This window comes from Rhamphochromis longiceps, linkage group LG9 (assembly GCF_057381845.1).
Source record: "Rhamphochromis longiceps isolate RC_006_pf linkage group LG9, R_longiceps_female_GT1.1, whole genome shotgun sequence".
In the NCBI taxonomy this organism is placed as follows: Eukaryota; Metazoa; Chordata; class Actinopteri; order Cichliformes; family Cichlidae; genus Rhamphochromis; species Rhamphochromis longiceps.
The window spans coordinates 23406484-23421643 of record NC_140565.1 but is presented as its reverse complement, the minus strand read 5'-3'; the positions used below and the strand labels follow the sequence as shown (position 1 = coordinate 23421643).

The 15160-nt window shown below is 41.7% G+C and overlaps 1 protein-coding gene across 1 annotated transcript in view; it reads left to right on the top strand.

Annotated features, from left to right (window-relative positions):
- LOC146662350 (collectin-12-like) overlaps window positions 1-15160 on the top strand; it is a 46309-nt gene that overhangs the window by 22862 nt on the left and 8287 nt on the right. Inside the window, exon 3 of the mRNA XM_085418924.1 lies at window positions 10273-10395. Coding sequence (XP_085275050.1) covers window positions 10273-10395 — 123 coding nt within the window. The remainder of the gene's footprint in view (window positions 1-10272; window positions 10396-15160) is intronic.

The window sequence follows — 15160 nt, the reverse complement described above, 5'->3', positions numbered from 1 at the left end:
GTATGGTTTCCATCACATGTAATAAAAGAGATGGAGCCTAAATCAGGCCACACATGAAGCTGGGATGGTGTTGGTTTCCTGCTGGGCCCCAGAGCCATCCCATGAACTCACAACCCTTTGGCCCTAATTCTGCACTTCCTCTGATTGCATCATTGGCAGGTAAAGCCTCAAAGTACGCACAGTGGACATGTTGGAGGACATAAGGTGTTCTCTGTGCCTTTAACAGTGTGGTATTAGGTGTAGAAACAAAAGGAAAAAAGCTTTTTGTGAATATTCTTTTGTTTGGTAGCTCATTAAACCCCTCCAAAATCTCCAAAGTTGAAGGCAACTGTTTAAAGCTGATTTGTTTATATGCAAGTATGTACATCAAGCAGGGATTCTTCTGCAGCTAAAAGTACCTGAAAGTCAGTTATGGCTACAAAAGCTGAAAGTCATGCACCAGTGCACTTGTTAGCGCATGCACACACACACACACACACACACACACAAACACACATTACACACATGATTCAGTCCAGGCCCCCTCACTTTGCCACTGAGAAATCTGAGCAGTGCATTGGGCCATCATCTCCCTCCTGACTGTAAAACAACTTGGCTTAGATTACAGTGTATCAGAGATCTTGTAAAACATCTTATTTCTGTTTGAGTAATGAAGGGCAGATTAGAAGAAACAAAAAAACCAGGAAACACACGTATTGGCACGCAGTGAAAAATATTTTACAGTTTTTCATGGCTCATCAGTAAATTGAAATCATGTGTGTGTGTGTGTGTGTGTGTGTGTGTGTGTGTGTGTGTGTGTGTGTGTGTGTGTGTGTGTGTGTGTGTGTGTGTGTGTGTGTGGAAAAGGAGTGAATTGTCTTAGTTAGCGGTGTGTTTAAAATATAACGACCATGGAGCTTGAACAAGCATCTGTATATAAAAAGTTGGTAGTGAAAACACTCTTGAGAAGTGGCTTTGTCATTTAAGTTTGAATTTATCCAACATCCACTGGTGTCCATGCAAACTTTTAACTAGCAGAAGCAATATTGTACTCATAGATATACATTGGTTAGTGTGTATTTATGTCCTCTAACAAACTGATGCATTGTCCTAAACTAAGAGTTAATCCATTAAATCCGTTGTTTTAGAGGTCTTGTGGTGTGTACAGATGCAGCTTTGCAAAACTAACCTGTGATGCCATATTCTCCTGGCACCCCTTCCAAATAAACTGCCCTTGCTTTGTCTTTTCTAGTTGTATCTTTATGAACTTTAACATTTAACATGCTAACTGAGGCCTGTAGAATATGAAGCTTCTGCGTAAGCTGCTTTTCTGTTCTTTACACGTCTACTGCTTTCCCATGCTGTCAATCTCAGTACTGACATCATTGCTCTAGTCTAATCATCTTCTTGCCTGCCTTCTTTGAGCCAATCAGCCTATGCTTTACATGGTTTAAAATCTGTGCTCTCCATCATTCTCCCTTTCAGAGCTCCATTTGAGGCTCAGTCTTTATCTTCACCACAATTTCCAGCAAACTGCCAAAACCTCTGCTTTTATTGAGGTGGTCACACTTACAGATGATATGTTAATCAAGTGTATTTGACTGTCCTCTTAATTCCTTTGGAAGAAGTAAGGATGCACTTAGTTTTTCACAGGACTCTATGCAGTCTTGTGAAAAAACTCCTTTTTTCTTTGAAGGCTTCTTCCACTGAAGCTGAAGTTTGTCTTGAACTCCTTTCTTTGTCTTTGGTGCCAGGTATAATTCACTGATTACCCTTTTGGAGTAGATCTGCACTCTGGTTCCTGGAAAGGGCTTGAGAGCATGTTAAGCAAGGCAGGGATCCAAATCACAGTTTGTGTGACCTCAGCTCACAGCTTTGTGTTCTCAGCCGTTACTATAGCGTCCCTGCTGCTATTTACAGTAAATAAACATGGTGTTTTAATGAACAAGGCACATGCATCAGCTGTGGCCTCCTGGACATTATTTTGTCATTTCAGAGCCCATGTTGAGATGAAAAAGACGATGTTTGTGTAATCCTTTGTTTCAGGAAATGAGGCTGATGAAAGATGCAGGCTTGGATACATTTTTTATCACCAAGGTGGACACTGTCTGGACATTGTTCCAATTCAGAGGTTTTACAGAAACAATGGATGACTTTGTTGGAAACATACAGGATGACAAAGGGAATCCTTTCTCATTGAAAACCCACTAGTGTATTTTTCCTGTTTTGGTAAGGCCCTTTGTGTTTGGAGCATCATTCTTTATATTTTGCTATGAGCAGTAAAAGTGTTGGTGTCAGCCTGTGGTCTGAGCATCCTGGCCGATGGTTGTTTTTGTGGTTGTGGTCAGTATGATCCGACTGCGTCTAACTGTGTAGGCGAGTGGGAAAGATGACGAACTGGTGTCCGCTTTAATGATGAGGAACCAAACTAAAGGAGTCTCTGATGGTAAACTGTGGTCAAGGAGCCTGACGCTCGTGGTGTTTTTCCACTGTCTCGTGAAAGTTCATCTTCCTCTCATACTGAGAAATTTGTCACTCCAGAAACTTTTCTATTTATCAGGTCTGATCCGACTATATGCACAGACAAGCTTGCTGAGCTGCAAACCTCTCCATATTTTATTTATTTGTTAGGTTTCGTGCATCTGGGCTGTGTTAGTGTGTCAGACATTTGAGAATGTGTGAAAGCTTGTTTGTAGTGACTGACTCATTTCCCTGTGTCTGCTTGTCACACAAACAGACAGTTGTTATACTTTAGACTTTATTCATTTGGGTAAAGTGTGGATATGACTCTTTGTCTTTAGGAAACCTTTTACGCTAAATTGCAAGATCTTTCAATATTGTGGAGCAAAAATCAACAATTCCGTTTTGTTTTTTTTTTAATCAGGAATAAGACCCCAAAAGAACCCATGGAGGGTGGCTTTTTGCCTTGATGGTTGGGCTATGTACAGACTATATACACAGCTTCTATCGCGCTATATTAGGTCTGTTACTGGCTGTCGCTGTCCCATGATTAATTAAACACAAAACCATCAAACTGAACTGAATAGACTAGCAATATCTGATCGATACCTGGATCAGATATCATCACCGATATCAGTCAGAAATATCGATATGTAATCGTTATCTGATCCAGCCTTTAGATCAGTATCGGTATCAGTATTAATATCTGATCCAAATATCAGATTGCCACATACTTAGCATATACAGTCCTTTTTGTTTTGTCACTTGTGACCATTGCAAAAATGCCTCCAGGCAGTTATTTGTAGTTAACAAAACAATGCCTTTTCTAAAGGAAACCGAGTTTTCTTGTCCTTGATTTGACTATTGTAAAAACCCTAACATCTACCTCGATTCAAGGAGCGGTATGCCTCAGAAAACTTCACAAAGAGCTGCTGTGAGGTGAACAGCTGGTTTTATTTGCTTGCAACAGTAAGACAACACACGCATTATCTTCAGAGAAAATAAATGAAAGAAAGCGGAGCTCTTTAATTAATAAGAAACTTGTCCTTGCATTTATTTGGAATTATCCAATTAAATGCTTCTTCAAATTGTCCTGATCTCATAAAGTGTGCAAAGTGGCCATGACCTCTGAGGACACAGAGCTGGCGTGCAATGTGACCAATTTATGTGCAGGCCCAATGGAAACTGTGACAATAGAAACTAGATATGTTATGGCGGACACACATTGGTGGTGATGTTGCAGCTGGCCAATGTAGTCATAGCCTTTGGAGGGAAAGTGGATACTGATGGTAGGATTTGTGTTTCACATTAAACATAGCCTGTCACAAGGTAAACTTGTAATTTTTTCTCAGTTGCACGTTGGCCATTTGGTTGGGTTGAACTAAAAAAATGTGAAATCTCTGAGTTCTTAGGAAAGTGAAAGATTTTACTTCTAGCCCCGAGGGTAATGTAGCTTCTGCTACTGAGTCAACACAAGCCAGTTAGAAGTGTATCTGCTTTAGTTTGTCCTGTGCTGATGATTCACGTTTATGGAATCCAGCTGTAAAAAAAGATGGACAGTTGACACACAAATAAAAAGAAAAAAACAAGCCGATTATCCAGGAAGTGACCCACTGGAAAATAATCAGCAGGCACGCTATGACCTCTGAACTGGACAGTTCACTCATGTGTGGGCACTCAGGTTTAAGCTTTTCCATCTGATGTCTTTTCTCTTTGTTCTTGTAAATTAGCTGTGAAACCGAAGTCTCTCCTTTCCTATTGTGATGTTTGCCACGTGTTTTGTGTCACGGCAGCTGTCAAATTTGAAATTCTCCACTTAATCCACGGAGCATCTGAAGCTCATCAATCAGGGGTGCACTGAGATGGAAAAGAGTTTAGCCTGTGCAATAGTTCATACACTTACAAAGTGTTTTGGTATCATTTCAGCGCAGCAGATTTGTAAACACTGTCAGCTTGTTTGGATTGGAACAGCAGCACTTTGATTACTATGAGCTGATGAACTGATGTGCTCACTTCATTGGGGAAGTTTGCACGAGCTGACACTTCAAACATGCCAGCAGTTATGAATGATTCAGAAAAGGCAATCATTTATCATGGCCATATTCCCAGAGTGCACTTCTCTGCTTACAGTTAAACCAAGCCGAGGAAAGACTTTGGTAACTCCTGATGCGGTAATCACTTTCGCTCCGTGCCCTGAACCGGACCTGTGTTTTTGAAAAGATTAACATGTTCCAGGCATGAAAACCTGCTAATACACATAAGAAGGCAAACAAGGCTCTTAACCTGCCTGAGTACTGCAGTTTCCACAGTTTTCTCTCATTTCTTTGACTCATGTCACACTTTCCTAATCTTTCTGTGGCCACAGAATGAAAAGAAGTGAATATTTTGGCAAGACGAGAGTCACAAGTTACTGATTTTTCTTAAAAACGTCTTGCTTTGAAACACTTCGACAAGATTTATGGGCTTCTGTGTTGTCATCGTTGGAAACAAATGCTCAAGGCCATTTTTTTATGGTACAGTTTTGAGTTGAAAACATAAATCTTCTCTGTTTAAGTTGAGAGAGTAAAGTTTGGATCAGGAACAAAAGCATTTTAAAAACTGCCAAATCTCTATAGTTTGCTTCACATTTACAGACTCTTCTGTGTTAGCAGTTTTACTATGATGCAACTTAACTGATTTTATTCAGACTAATTGTTCTCACCTGTATCGTTTCCTGCAAAAAAAAAAAAATCCAAAAGCTACCACATGAAATCAGACAGATGCTTTCTTAGAAGTTGGTGGTGAGCAAAGAATGTTTTTAGGTGTGAAGTTAATTGGAAGAAATTGGAAGAAGTCAATTAACTGCTTCAGGATCCTGCAAATAAATAAATAAATACTCATAAACAGTTCTTAAAATTGAGTGTTTTTTAATCTCTTCACATTTAGTAAAGACAAAGTGCAATTCAAATAAAAACCTTTTTGTTTAAATTATAATTTCCTCAGAAAGAAGATCACCACAGGTATGGCCATAAACTTTAAAATTTGAACACTAATATCTGTGCAACAAAAGAAAAAATCCCAGTGGTAAAATTATATATCTATAGCTCAGGGATTGTCTTTCCCTTAAGGAAAAAGTAAATGAAAAAAGGATATTGGTAATGTTGATGCTTATTACTCTGTCAGTGTGCCCCAGGGCAGCTGTGGCTACAATGTAGCTTGCTATCGCCAGTGTGTGAATGTGTGTGTGAATGGGTGAATGACTGAATGTAGTGTAAAGCGCTTTGGGGTCCTATGGACTAGAAAAGCGCTATACAAATGCAGGCCATTTACCATTTACCATTTACCATAATCGTCGTCAAGAGCACCAAATTCCTTGGTGTCCACCTGGCGGAGAACCTCTCCTGGTCTCTCAACACCAGCTCCATAACTAAGAAGGCCCAACTGCGCCTCTACTTCCTGCTGAAGCTGAGATAAGCCCATCTCCCTCCATCCATTCTCACCACGTTCAACAGAGAGACTATCGAGAGCGTCCTGAGCAGCTGCATCACTGTCTGATATGGTAAAGGTGGATTGCAGTACCCTCTCTTCCCTCCATCACGGACACTTACAGCATTCACGCCATCATCCTGTTCGGTCTAGTGTTGCACTGTCTTGTCTTTTTTTTTTTTGCAATTTTTGCACATTGCACTTTTACGTAGTCCCGTGTTGATTGTCTGTTATATGTCATGTGTAACACCAGGCTCTCAGAGGAATGCTGTCTCGTTTCACTCTGTACTGTACCACTGTACATGGTTGAAATGACAATGTATGATAAGTCATACACCAGTCAGCCTCTTACTTTTTAATGTATAAGTCACCTTGTACTGCCTAAACAGCCCTGACTCAGAAAGGAGATCTCTGTGGGTGTTCTCTGGTATTAGGTACCAGGATGTTGGCAGTGGATCCTGGTTGCTGTAGGTTGCTACGTGAGGCCTCAGTGCTATGTGAGTACATTGTGATGTGGGAAATGTGGAGGCTGTATGAATACTTGGCTTCTTTGATCCGTCCCTCAAACCTTTCCTGAGCAGATTTTACAGTGGGAAGGGGTCCTGCTAGGGGTGGCCTTCATTAAGGGCCACTGGGGGTGGCAATTTTTTGGTAGGTGGCATGTGTCATTGTATCATTACATCATCATAAATGCCAGAACCCAAAGGTTTGTAATAGTTGACAAATTCCAGTCAAGTCCAATTCATGGACCTCCCAATTTGCAACCACCGGGATCCAAAAGATCTACCGCGAACATCCCAAACTCTACAACAGGTTAAAACAGCTTGGCTGATTTGTTGGTTTACCTCCACTGAAGATATGCTTTTAACAGTGTGGGTACTGGCCCGATACACTGAGTGCACCTTAAGGCATATGAAGTAAAGTAGGTCTTCTTGCTGGTCAGTGAGGTAATGGAGGTGTCATTTGAGTTTGCACAGAATCAATCGCATGGAACGATTACATCTAGAACCCCCTTTTTCAGTTTCATCCATCACTTGCTTGTACTCTTTACAGTAAATCTCCTGTTGAGGTTGACCAGGTGTTCCACCTCCTCTCCAACTTGACACGGTCTTTGACTGAGGTCTAACAATCAGTGATCTTACAAAAAATCCCTTCACACCAATAAGAATAAATGATGTTGTTAACTTTGGCATCGAAACTCCCAGTGGGACACTGAGGATCCAATCGGAGCTGGATTTTTAGTTTATTTAAGAATTACCTCACCATTTATACTTAGACCCCCGGAGAGCAGTCATTTTGGTTTTCTACCTTAGACCCCCGCGGAGTCATCATTTTGCGTTTCTACCTTTAAAAGCCGGAGAGCAGTCAGTCAAATGCTGGAGTCATTCATATGTATATTGGGTCGTTACCTAGGAATTCTGGAGGGAGGGGAGTGGGGGTGAGTGATTGAGGGGGTGGGGGAGCTGCTAAAAGCGGTGAGCTTCCTTTTGTGTTTCATCTTGATGCATTCTCAATCATCCAGGGAAACAAATCTCCAAAAGTCACCAACTTGGAGTGTTTCAGTTTGCCATCTTGGGGAGAAATCAACACACATGGGTGTATGTCCTTTGTTGCTGACATTTATTGATAAAAACAGTACAAAAAACCAACCATTTGTACACATATTTACAAATAATTCAACATTGTCAGCAATCACTCACAATCCTGGCACTGCCATGGTACCTGTAGTCTGCATTTACCACATGTGTACCTGTAGCAGTGAACACATCGCACAGTGGCCTGATTTATCTTGCATTTGTGTTTGACCTGACACGTGGCTCTTTTTCCAGGGCTCGGTGTGGAGGGTTCTGCCCGAAGCAACTGATCTTTTCTTGCCTTCTTCGCAGCTACATGAGAGTGAGCCAACTCTGTTGCAAGCGCCACCAGGAAGTCCACCCGTCTTTCCTTCGTCCCGGTGCATGCTTGATACAGCACATGTGCATTCAGTGCTGCCATGTCAATCATGTTATAAAACACGGCGACTGGCCAGCGCCGTGTTCCTTTGCGGACAGTGTACTCCAGAACCATCTGGTCAATCACATCCACGCCACACTTTGTTTTGTTGTAAAGGGTGACAGTGTTTGGTGAACCACGCTGTGCATGCTGCTAAGAATATAGACTGTCTTCTTCCGTTTGGCCGCATACGCCGTCAGCGTGGCAGCAGAGGTTGAAAACACCTAAGAAATAAGATAAATTTTTATTTTCATAGCCCTTTTACACACAATGAAACACATAAACATAGAACCACAAAAGACCTGCAACATACCTGAGTGGTGAATTCATTGCGATCTGTTGCGATCTGCAGCAAACTTGTCAGTCTTTGCTCGATCACAGCGGGTGGACTTGTCATCAAAGCGTAGGTGTTGCATGATGTTTTGGAAGCGGTTTCGTGCCATAGTTCCAATTATCTGTGGGTTTCCCAGGTTTGCTGACCAGCAGTCATTTACCGATGGAAGCCTGCAAACCCCCCGCAAGATCACAATTGCAATAAATGCCATTAGTTCAGGGAGGTCCATGAACCAATGAACATGCTCCGTTTGCTGTGCATGTTGAATAGTCCATTCTTGAATGCTACGAAGCATGTCAAGAGTGACGAAACACAGGAAGCTCTGAAGGCGACTCGAGATACTTCTCCTGGCCTTAGCCGTTGGCTCTCCATCTGCAGCGTACGCTTCTATTGGGGTGAAAGGGAGACAGGTCCCCACATGTTCTTCACGCCACACTGTGCCATCTTTCGCTGTCTCAGTCCCCAAACAAGGTCTCTTTTTCGGTGGAGAAGCAGTCTCCTCATCTGCAGTGTGAACAAATTCAAATTGTGAGCAAAATGGGAAGGTCAAACAAAATCACAAATGCATGCATAGATACTAATTATAATTCCAGTATCTCCTCCTCTGTATCAGAATAATGTCTGAAATATCTTACTTACTAACTACATCCACTTACTTGTTTGAAATGAAAAAGGAAATAACATGAAATGAAACTAACCGGAAGACTGATCAGACAGCTCTGAGTCCGAATCCGGCTGAACTGCTAGGTCTTCTCCATCCGAGTCACAAGGGTCGACTTCCGTCAGGATCATTTCCAAGGCCTGCTGAGTGGTGAGTCTTCTCTGCATTTTCTTTCCTTGGAGAGGAGGTCCGTACACCAGAGGCAGTGCCAGGATTGTGAGTGATTGCTGACAATGTTGAATTATTTGTAAATATGTGTACAAATGGTTGGTTTTTTGTACTGTTTTTATCAATAAATGTCAGCAACAAAGGACCTACACCCATGTGTGTTGATTTCTCCCCAAGATGGCAAACTGAAACACTCCAAGTTGGTGACTTTTGGAGATTTGTTTCCCTGGATGATTGAGAATGCATCAAGATGAAACACAAAAGGAAGCTCACCGCTTTTAGCAGCTCCCCCACCCCCTCAATCACTCACCCCCACTCCCCTCCCTCCAGAATTCCTAGGTAACGACCCAATATACTTATGAATGACTAGCCAATTTAGCTTCCACTTCCACCATTTGACTGCTCTCGGGTTTTATAGGTAGAAAGGTAGAAGCCTGGGGATGCTAGTGATAAAACACACTCGAGCGCAATGTGTGGTTAAACCTTTGGCACTAAGTGATTCTTGCACTTTACAGATCCACGTATGATGGGAACTGACTGGCTCCTGTTAATCTGAATATATCTTGTATTCCTTTATAAAAAATTTTATTCCAGGTACATGAAAAGCAAATACACCCCCCCCCCACCCCCCAAAACACAAAATTCACACACACTCACACGCTACATTCCCAACCTTTACACACACACACACTCCCTGAACTGAAAATGAAAACAGCTGTGTTCCCGTCAGCACTGTAGAGCTCACCACTCATCTGTCATGAAAAATATCCTTGAAAAGGAATATTCCAAAAGTGTCCCCACACGCTAAGGGCCCCTAATTTCATTCCACAGTCCTGACACTGCATTAAAAAAAAAAAAACCTACACACCGTTTGCCTCCGTTTCTCTGGGAAGAAATCTTTTCACACAAGGCGACTGAAAGAGAGGCAGTTTGCTGAGAGAAGACTAAGTTCAGGAAAATAAGCATGTCGCTGAGTCTAAACAAGTCAGTGGGGGGGATTGTTTTTGTGTCGCTTCTCCACCAGGACCCCCGAGGGAAGAGCTGGCCTCTTTAATGTAGTCTCCAGTGCTGTTTATCCAGATGTGGGCCTCCTGGAGTCCTTAGCGAACACCAAACTCCACCTACACACTTTAGGCATTTCTGATTCAGAAAAATGCTCCATAGGAAGCAAAGTGTATTGACTCATTTGGTATTCTTTCATGTTTTTATGCAGGAATCCAGGAGGGCACCCAGTGCACGAAGTGTAAGAATGAATGGGCACTGAAGACCTCCATAGCTCTGCTCTATGTGCTGTGTACACTCCTCACCATCGCTGTTGCTATACTTGGATATAAAGGTAAAACAAGCTGCCCGCCACGCTCCTTTCCACTATCACTGTAATCTAACAGAATAAATTAGAGGATGGCAAACACTTCTACAATGACGCCCTTTGTTTTCTGAAATGTTGAAATGATTCACTTACATTATGTTGATGGAGTAACCATCCAAACATATCATTAGTTTTCTCTTTGTGCTGCCAAGAGCTTCACTGTTTCATGACCGTATGAGACCTCCTGTGTGTGAGGCAAGCAGCTCTCTGTCCCTTGAGTGGACTTCAGCATGCTCAAGTATGACATGAATGTTCTTTTGCAATGCTTCATTGTCATTATTCAATGTTTCAGTAATGGAAAGTATGACAACACTTCTGCCACATCCACGAGGAAAACTTAGCAGTTTTACCCTCAATTTACTCTCTCTACATTTCCTGTTACAGATAAACACCCTGTTAAACCAAATCCCCCCCCCCCACCCCCGCCAAAAAACCCCAAAAACATTACTCAAGGAGTTTTAGATTTTAAAAAAATGCGTGTTTACTTTCTTGCAGAGTCACGTGAGAGATTTCACCTTCATGTGTAAATATGAAGTCACCAAAAACAAACAGTGATTGAACTCAAGAGAAACAGCTAACAAAACAAATATGCCTGGCAGTGCATTTCACATGCGGGGTTGACTCCAAATACTCTATATATTGTGAATGGAAACGGGAAATAGCCAGAGAAGATGATACAGTACTGTGAAAGGCTTTAGCCAATCCCCATTCCTTTATATTTTGATAGGAAAACAGGAAATAGGTGCATATAGAAATCAAAACATATATAAATGTACAAACATACACAGTATACAAAACAAAAATGAGCTTGAAAGTCAATATTTAGTGTGACCATCTTTATTCTTCAACATAGCCTGAACTCTCTTAATCAGCTTTCTTGTCATTTCTTTAAGTCGTCTTCAGGAATAGTTTTGCAGACTTCTTGAAGGACATCCAAAGCTTTCAATGTTTCTGCCTTTTGTATTGTTTGTTGTCAAGACGATCCCACCTGCTTTAATAATGTTGAGATCTAGGTTACGGGGAGGCTAATCCATGACTAGGGATGGGTATCGTTTAGGTTTTATCCGATACCGGTGCCAAACCGGTACTTTTGAAACGGTGCTGGTGCTTAAACGGTGCTTAAACCGGTGCTTAAAGAATGGAGAACGCAAAAATTGGTCCAAAAACCTCTTGTGTTCAGCTGTTTTTTTGTAAAAAGATAACAATGCTAGCCTTTTCTGCCGCTATGGGGCATATATGGTATCACTCTTGGCTGGAAGCAGTGCTTAAACAATGGAAAAAACACAAACTTTGTCCAAAAACCTCTCATGTTTAACTGTTTTCCACTTTTTCTTTGGTCATTTTAGCCTTTTTGGCCAGGGTGAAGGGACTATCTGCCATTAAACAAGAAGACAGCCGCATGTAGCTATGATGATGTTTGCTAGTTCACCTTACATGCATTAATGTAATAACGTGGTTAGCCTACTCAACGTAAATTACACACGAACAACATTAAGCTACTCACGCAGAGAAGAACGGCTGCTGCTGCCATCATCATCCGTCATCATTTCTGCTACACTGGCAGGGCTAGGGGCCAGGACTCTCCTCTTCGGGTTTTTGGGGGATGTTGCTAACTCCGCGTCCGATAACAGGCACCACACCCGCAGTAGATGTGCACGTTGTGAGGTCTCGCAGCAAGCTATCAAAATACGGCGCATTTTGCGGCTTTTAAAAAAAAACCTATGCGTCGCCAGGTGTTTCATCGGATTTGAGGTGTTACCTCCTTTGACAGTATCACAGTATCAGCTTAAAGCACTTGTTGCAGGCTGCTGAGTTTGCATATTTTGCTGTGAAGTACAGCCAGACTTTGACCGCTTCGCATTTTTAATCTGTAGCTCTGCGCTAAAAGAACGTACGAACCTGGACCCGCCTACTATCCTCGGAAACGTAAAATGATTGGCTAGAATCTAAAGTGTATCACAGCTCACAAAAAAAAGCACCAAAATAAAGCACCGAAATGTGCGCTACTTTTCGGTCTGGTTACTACCGTTTATGTCAGAACCGGTGCCATGATGGCACCGGATACCGGTACCCATCCCTATCCATGACTGATAGTATATGACTGTAACAGTAACACACTCTCTCCTGATCTCCTCTGTATATACTGATGATTTAAACCAAAAAATTTACATTTGGATTCATCATTCCATAAGACCTGTTGCCACTGATTTTCAATCCAGTTCTTGTGTAATTTGGCAGACCTTAGTCTTTTCTCTCTGTTTCCCTTCCTTACCAATGGCTGTTTGACAGCCACCCTTCCACTGAGACCATTTCTGATGAGGCTTCAGCAAACCGTTGATGGATCAACTGAAGGGCCAGATGTAACTGATGTAACTTTTGCATACTGTTCATGTAGATACTGTGGGGTTTTTTTTTTTAGGTTTTTCGTCCTCCAGTAGTCCTAAAATTCCTCTGAAAAATATTGCTCAAGATCCTGTTAAAGAAATATCTAAAGAAATAATGGGTAGCTGAAGACTTTTCAACAGTACTATACTGTACTAATATCCATTGGTTTCTTCAACAAGCAATTCGAAACATTGTCATTGTCATAATATGTGTTTTTTTTCCAAAATTGGATTTTCTTTCTTTACCTTTCGGCAAACACTGTCTTTGTTTCAATTTCCTTGTGCTGACAGATCTCTGTTTGTGAGATTCTGGTTGTTGGTTCAATGAAGGTTGGAGATTGGCCTATAATTAGCTAAGACTGCTGGGTCTAGAGATGGCTTTTTAAGTAAAGGTTTAACTACAGCTAGCTTGAAGGCCTGTGGTACATAGCCGATTATTAGAGATAGGTTGATCATATTTAAGATCGAAGAATTAATTAATGGCAGGACTTCTTTGATCAGTTTTGTAGGAATGGGGTCAAAAAGACACGTTGATGGTTTGGAGAAAGTAATTATTGAAGTTAACTCAGAAAGATCAATTGGAGAAAAAGAGTCGAACTTAACATCAATGGTACTAAGAGTAGCTGGAGATGATATTACATCTGTGGGATGATTATTGGTAATTTTTTCTCTAATAATAAAAATTTTATTTGTGAAGAAGTTCATGAAGTCATTACTAGTTAACGATGGTTGGCTCAATAGAGCTCTGACTGTTTGTCAGCCTGGCTACAGTGCTGAAGAGAAACCTGGGGTTGTTCTTATTTTCTTCAATCAGTGACGAATAGTAAGGTGTTCTGGCTTTGCAGAGGGCTTTCTTATAAAGCAACAAACTATTTCTCCAGGTTAAATGATGATCCTCTAAATTTGTGACACGCCATTTCCTCTCCAGATTGCGAGTCATCTGCTTTAGGGTACTTGTTTGAGAATTATACCACGGAGTCAGGAACTTCTGATTAGAAACCTTAGTTTTCACAGGAGCTACAGTATCCAGAGTCGTACGTAGTGAGGAGGTAAAATTATTAACAAGATAATCGACCTCTGTTGGGGTAGCGTTCAGATAGCTGCTCTGCTCTATGTTGGTACAGGGCATTGAAGATGATAACAGTGGGTGGATTATATTCTTAAACTTAGTTACAGCGCTTTCTGAAAGACATCTACTTTGATAAAGTCTACTCTCCACTGCTGTGTAATCAATTATTGTAAATGTAAATGTTATCAGGAAATGATCAGACAGGAGAGGGTTTTCAGGAAACACTGTTAAATGTTCAGTTTCTATGCCATATGTTAAAACAAGATCTAGAGTGTGATTAAAGTGGTGGGTGGGTTCTTTTACATTTTGAGAGAAGCCAATTGAGTCTAATAACAGATTAAATGCCATGTTGAGGCTGTCATTCTTAGCATCTACATGGATGTTAAAATCACCCACAATAATTATTTTATCTGAGCTGAGAACTAAATCAGATAAAAAGTCTGAGAAATCAGAGAGAAACTCTGTGTAAGGCCCAGGTGGACGATAGATGATAACAAGTAAGACTGGTTTCTGAGTTTTACAGCTGGGGTGGACAAGGCTAAGCATCAGGCTTTCAAATGAATTAAAAGTCTGTCTTGGTCTTTCGTTAATTAATAGGCCAGAAGGTTTGCCAATTATCTATGAAGCCCACATCGTTTCTGGGACACCACTCAGACAGCCACCAATTTAAGGAGAACATGCGGCTAAACATGTCACTCCTGGTCTGATTGGGGAGGGGACCAGAGAAAACTACAGAGTCCGACATTGTTTTGGCAAAGTTGCACACCAATTCAATATTGATTTTAGTGACCTCCGATTGGTGTATCCGGGTGTCATTACTGCCGACGTGAATTATGATTTTACTGAATTTACGTTTACCCTTAGCCAGCAGTTTTAAATTTCCTTCAATGTCGCCTGCTCTGGCCCCTGGAAGACAATTGACTATGGTTGCTGGTGTCTCTAGCTTCACATGTCTGAGAACAGAATCACCAATTACCAGAGTTTGACCCCCGGCGGGTGTGTCGCCAAGTGGGGAAAAATGGGTGTCCCTGGGGCTTCTGTTTAGGACTATGCTTCCTCCTCACCGTCACCCAGCCGCCCTCTTTCCCCAGCTGCTTGGGGTCTGCCGGGGAAAGCCTAGCGGGGCCTACGCTATCTTCGGCTGCACCAGCTACAGGGGCCTGGCTAGCTACGCGTGAATGAAGGGTGCGAAGCCGAGTCCCCAATTCAGTAATCCTGGCCTCCAGAGCTGCAAATATGCTACATTTGTTACAAGTATCATTACTGCTAAAGGAGGCCG